General features: G+C 46.0%; 1 protein-coding gene and 1 pseudogene across 1 annotated transcript; both read right to left on the reverse strand.

Annotated features, from left to right (window-relative positions):
• Nucleotides 1–358: 358 nt before the first annotated feature.
• Nucleotides 359–2,685, reverse strand: LOC120648226 (mediator of RNA polymerase II transcription subunit 11-like). Its single transcript, XM_039924963.1, has 4 exons — nt 2,519–2,685; nt 2,301–2,417; nt 1,799–1,993; nt 359–1,374 (listed from the first exon to the last, which is right to left on the reverse strand). The coding sequence occupies exons 1-3, from the start codon at nt 2,570–2,572 to the stop codon at nt 1,817–1,819; spliced, it is 348 nt and encodes a 115-aa protein (XP_039780897.1). The 5' UTR covers nt 2,573–2,685; the 3' UTR covers nt 359–1,374; nt 1,799–1,816.
• A 1,010-nt stretch (nt 2,686–3,695) lies between these two features.
• Nucleotides 3,696–5,350, reverse strand: LOC120648237 (annotated as a pseudogene).

A 5,350-nucleotide genomic window follows, 5' to 3' on the forward strand; every position in this document is an offset into this window, starting at 1 on the left:
GAAAGTTCAGTAATTGTAGTTACCTCTACACTTGATTGATCTAATGCCAGTAGATTGTGGAAGAATAGATGGCTAAAACAACAGAAGCATTTGGTCCACCTCATCTTCTATACCAGTTGTGTAGATGCGGATGCTGGTTCCTTGTTCGCAGATGGTTCCAGGACCTCAACTGCCAAACATGTGGCTATATAGGCAACGCAGTCATGGTCCATTGTCGCCCTCAACTACTATAACCTCTTCTGCATGAGGAATGTGGTCTCATCCTCATCCACTGTCCACTGACATCAATGACTGAATTTAGATCAGAACTCAGGTTAAGCCCTATTCTCCATTCTCTGGGAATCAGTAGTGTGTTGCATTACATGGGCACATGTTTGGAGGTTGGCCGCTAGCTCTAATGCTTGGGCTTCCATTCTCCGCAACTGCTGCTGCAGAACTCTCTAGTCAAGTGGTCGAAGTATGCATAACATCCATAGCCCTGAGTGAGCCCTGAAGAGCCTTCACTAAGTTCTCTTAAGAGCAGCAGTGTCCCTGCGGCTTTCCCACCCATTCTCTTCTGAATCCACCTGGTGGTCCTTTCCCTCTTTGGCAGAAGTTAATTCCCTAAGACACTTGTTGTAAATGTCACATATAACCTTAAGAGTGTCTGCTAGCATCATGTGTCCACCACACCCCTTGAGCTCACATGCAACAGGACTCTCCACCCTTGAATTGGGCATGTTGTTCACCTGATTGGTGGCTTCATTAAAGAACAAGCTTGCAGGGTTTTTTTTTTTTAAAAAAAAGCACTCCAAAGATTACATTGAAAGTTATAGAATCGAATATAAATCTCTAAGAGGTCGATGTGGCGGCATACCCAATCCTTTTCTATAAGCCATAGACTTCAAGTTTATTGGCAGATAAATGGTTTACCTATGTTTTACCTGCTCTAAAATAGACTAAACCATCACAGTATGAAAAGCGGTTTAAACCTGATGAACTACGAATGTTGTGGATGACAAACCATCAGCAACACACAAGAATGAGTTAACAATAAAGCAAAAGGCATGTTTTAAGGATGAAGCAAGTGTATGTGATACAGAAAAACAAATCCTCATCAGTTAACAGTGCATTAACATCCCTCATTTTAAGCCCAAGGATGATACAGCTATGCTTCTCGAGCCAAGACTGGTGCTATTGGGCATTAGCATGAAGCTGTTCTGCACAGCTGCAGCTGAAACTAAGAACCCTGTCCCCGAAGAATGCACTGCAAACAAACCAATAGTTGAAGTCCTAGAGTTGAGCAAAGCTTCCTGCTATTATAAGTTGATAGAAAGCTTCTACATTCCTTCCATATACTGCTCGATCAGATATATGTGTATGTTGCTCCCAAACCTGAAAATAATGGACAGAATGAGTAATTTAACTTAGAGGAAACCTGATCACTGTTCAGAAGGTAGACAATTCACCAAGGATGATCATTAGCATTATAAAGAAAAAAAAAACAGTTGAGTGCATAGTGTTGCAGATCATAATGGTTTCCTTTCCTTACAAGTATACAAGAAAATGAAAAGTGCTAATAACAAACTCTACCCCCGCAGTAGAATATTGAGCGAAATCACCTAATTTATTGTAGACATGGAGAGCATGTGAAGAACGTCTACTACCATCATACTATTATTCCATATTTCCCTATGCAGTTTACACTCCTTCATAAAAGGGGTTTAGGCTACAAACCAAATCACTGAAAGTTCATCTTAAATTTAAACAAAGAGAGAAAAGAGAAGTAAAACCAAAAACAAGGGTTCAGTATACTTACCAATATGTAGGCAGCTCGCTAAACATCATCATTACTCTGCTCAAGGTTCTGTTGCACAATATCCAACTTCTCAATTACATACTCCAGCTTCTTACAACATATCTCATTAGCAATCCTTGCGCTGTAATCACACTTTTCAAACGGACGATATTCACAAGCACTCTTGATCTCCTCACGCAAAGTAGTTTGAATTTCCTACTCCAACCAAAACAACAATAAACCAGTGAGTTAGGCTGCACGATTTTGTGGCACGTATATTCTGCTAGAATAAAAACCAATTTAGGGGCACATGCATATATTTACGTAGCCAATTTAATGAAAGCAAGTAACATTGGCAAGAGCAAAATTTTGCATACAGCACTTTAAAACGAGCTATTGATTTTCCGTTGCAGCCTCTCTAGCATGTCCTCAGCGAGGACTGAGACGCAGTAACGGGAAACCTAGGTCCTAGGGAAACGGGAAGGCAGGCAGCAAGGGAACGCGAACGCAGTAGGGTGGTTACCTTCATGGCGAGCATGAACTCGCGGCAGTGCGCGCCGACTGCATCGGTGCGCGGACCCTGAGAGTTTCCCAGCTCCTCCATCACCGCCCCCGCAAGCTCCAGCACCCGCACAATCCGCTGCACGGGACCAACGAACACCCAGCCGACGAAGTAATCAGGAACCTAACTAACCACCACCGAAATTGGGGAGAGGAGAGCGGGCCGGGCCGCGAGGATACTTTCTCTACGTGGTGGAGGCGCTGCAGGGAGCTGCTCTGGCTCTGCGGAATCATCGTCACCGGCGACGACGAGGTGCGGCGGCGGAGGGGAAGGGGATCCGGTGGTGCCGATCTCGGGTTGGAGGTGCGCGACCTGGTGGTTCTCGCGACTTTGTCTGGGCTGGGCTGGGCTTCCATGGGCTGTCTAGTGTCTACTAGCGCCATCCGTATTTGTGGGCCCAGATGGGCTTTATTTCATCCGAGGCGAGTGGAGGCTAAATTTGTGGGGGGCGTTCTTTGCGGCCCGGGAAAAAGTTCTGCCAGATCATCATTTTTATTTGAAATGTGTCTGAAACACAAAATTATAAACAAACGTTTTTTTAGAACTAAAAAAAATTATAAACAAACGTTATGTTGTCATGTTTTAGTGGGAGCGACACATTTTGCCAACTAGGTGGGCGCCCAGAACTATTTCGTGATCCATGTTTGATGGTGAAGGTAAATATGTTTGGATTATGAATGACCAGTGACTTAACTGTTCTTTGAATACTAGAAAAATTGGAAGTAAGATGGTGAAAAAAAAGGTCAAGTACAGCTAGTAAAGGACAGGCGTGCTTGTATCGTGCTGTTAAGTTGTGGTGCCCACTAGTACAGACTGAAGGTCAAAAGTCAAAACGAATCACAGAACCTGACCTCACTGCGAAAAAGAGATAGCTACTAGTATGATTTAAATAAAGAGGATGCATCATGGTTGAGATGTGACTGGATATACAGATAATGAAATGATGTTTATGAAACAGGGAAACTAGTCGATACACAACTGGTATTGCATAAAGTTAAATGAGAGGAAGTGTGTGTGTGTCTATATATATATATATATATATATATATATATATATATATATATATATATATATATATATATATATATATATTCCGGTATTGTAGTTAATTGAGGAACCTTAAATTGAGATGAAAAATGAAGGGAAGTATGTATTTTCTTTGAAAGGAAAAATAGGCAGACATCCAGAGACAGCTGTTTGCTTCAAATGGACAAATATAAGAACTCACATGCCAAACTAGTCGATACACAGCTGTTGAAGTTGGTAGCAGTACTTGTAGCAATAGCAATATAATAATAAAAAATCTGGAATGAAAAGCAGTAGCAAAGGAGTTCGGAGATGCATGGCCGCTCAAACTATCCGAAACTGTTACCCGAAGGTAAAAATATATATATGCCAGTCCTCAAAATAATCTTCTGCATCAATTATTTACAGGGGAGTCTTCTATCCAGCATGGTGTGTAAGGGAAAGATCCTCTTATTTCTTTGTAGTTACGGTAATGGGTAGGGTACAGTTTGCCCAAGTCCTGAACCTTTGAACTATTTAAATGGTAGGCCAATGCTCTTTCCATTGATTCACGGAAGAAGATCACCTCCTTGTAAGGATGAAATCCAAGTAAATCCATAGAGCCGTAGAGCTTGTTGCTATAAGTATCTCCAATCTGAAGAACATTGTCATCATCAGAATCCCACTCAAGTTTTGCTTGCTCTACTGCATCAACATTGTGCCCCTCTCCAGCACGAGAAAAACAATTGGTGTCTTGGAAGATCCAGGGGCCTTTAGTTAGCCGAGTATTATATTTGTAAGATGTTGTCACAGAGTACAGTTTAGCTTCATGCTTCAGCACCCACTCCATTTGGTTATGCGCCCGTTCTTCAAGAATCCAAACCCGAAGCTGATGCGATCGAAGTAAAAAATCAGCTACAGCTACAGCACAGTACACCCCTTTCTCAGATCTTCCTAGACGAAGCCCCTGCAGCGTCGGGAGATCCGGGGCTTCAACATCCACTGGTGGTTCAATTACTTGGTATGTCTTGCTTGCCAAAGATACTCTGCAAAACGTCGATCATTGGAAAAGTATTAGTAATCATCAGCATATAATCGCATAGATACAATGGAATTGCTCAAGCAAAGGAGTAACTCGATCGATCAATATCATCATCAGTGTGGGTACCTCATAACAAAATCAGCCTCACAACCCACATAAATTTCCCCTTTCCAGTACGCGGCGTGCCGCTTCTGGACCAGAAGACAAGCCGACCTCATGTCAGCAATGGTCCCTGCAGCCTTGCCTTCCCGGAGAAAGAGCCTCTCCTCCCATTGCCCGGTCTCCGACGAGAACACGCTCAGAACCTGCTGCGATGGCGGCCATTCTGATTCCTCGATCGAGGGGTCTAGTTCATCCACAACACCACGGCCGTAACGAAAATATCCAGCTCCCTCCTTGTGCAGAATGCGAGGAACCGAGATCACCTCGAAGTGCGGCGAGACGGCGGGGTCGTACACGAGGTACTCGTCTTGGTAGAAGTGCTTGCCGCTCATGCTCGGCGGTGGGCGCGGGGCCAAGGGGGCCCACCTCCGCGTGGCGGGGTTCGCCACGGCGTCGCGGAGCAGGAGGAGGCCGTTGCAGTGGTCGCGGATGAAGGACCCCTCGTGCGGGTCGGGGAGGTAGTCGAAGTCGCCGGAGGTCGCCGCCGGGCCCGTCGCCGTCGGGCGGGCGAGGAAAGGCCGACGAGTCCAGGCCGTTGAGGTTGATGTTGATGAAGATGCCGCCGACCGCGCGCGGGAGGAGGTGCGGGAGCATCAGGCGGCGGCCGTCGATGACGTCGCGCCACGCCCTGCGCACGCACCGGGACACCGCGAGGCCCCGGCGCGGCAGGCGGCGCAGGGCGTCGGCGAGCGCGTCGTCGGGCAGCAGCCGCACCAGGTCCACTTCCTGCCCTTCTTCCATCGTCTCTCCCTCGCCCGCTGCTCGCTCGCTCGCCGCGTCCATTGGCGGCAGATGGAGAGGT

The sequence above is a fragment of the Panicum virgatum genome, chromosome 1K (assembly GCF_016808335.1).
Source record: "Panicum virgatum strain AP13 chromosome 1K, P.virgatum_v5, whole genome shotgun sequence".
In the NCBI taxonomy this organism is placed as follows: Eukaryota; Viridiplantae; Streptophyta; class Magnoliopsida; order Poales; family Poaceae; genus Panicum; species Panicum virgatum.

What these genes read in the sequence shown, in the direction of transcription:
- LOC120648226 (XM_039924963.1), bottom strand. Translation starts at nt 2,572, where the DNA reads ATGATTCCGCAGAGCCAGAGCAGCTCCCTGCAGCGCCTCCACCACGTA. An exon ending in GCCTCCACCACGTAGAGAAA is followed by an intron (nt 2,418 to 2,518) that starts GTATCCTCGCGG and finishes GGTCCCGTGCAG; the next exon opens with CGGATTGTGCGGGTGCTGGA. An exon ending in AGTTCATGCTCGCCATGAAG is followed by an intron (nt 1,994 to 2,300) that starts GTAACCACCCTA and finishes TGGTTGGAGTAG; the next exon opens with GAAATTCAAACTACTTTGCG.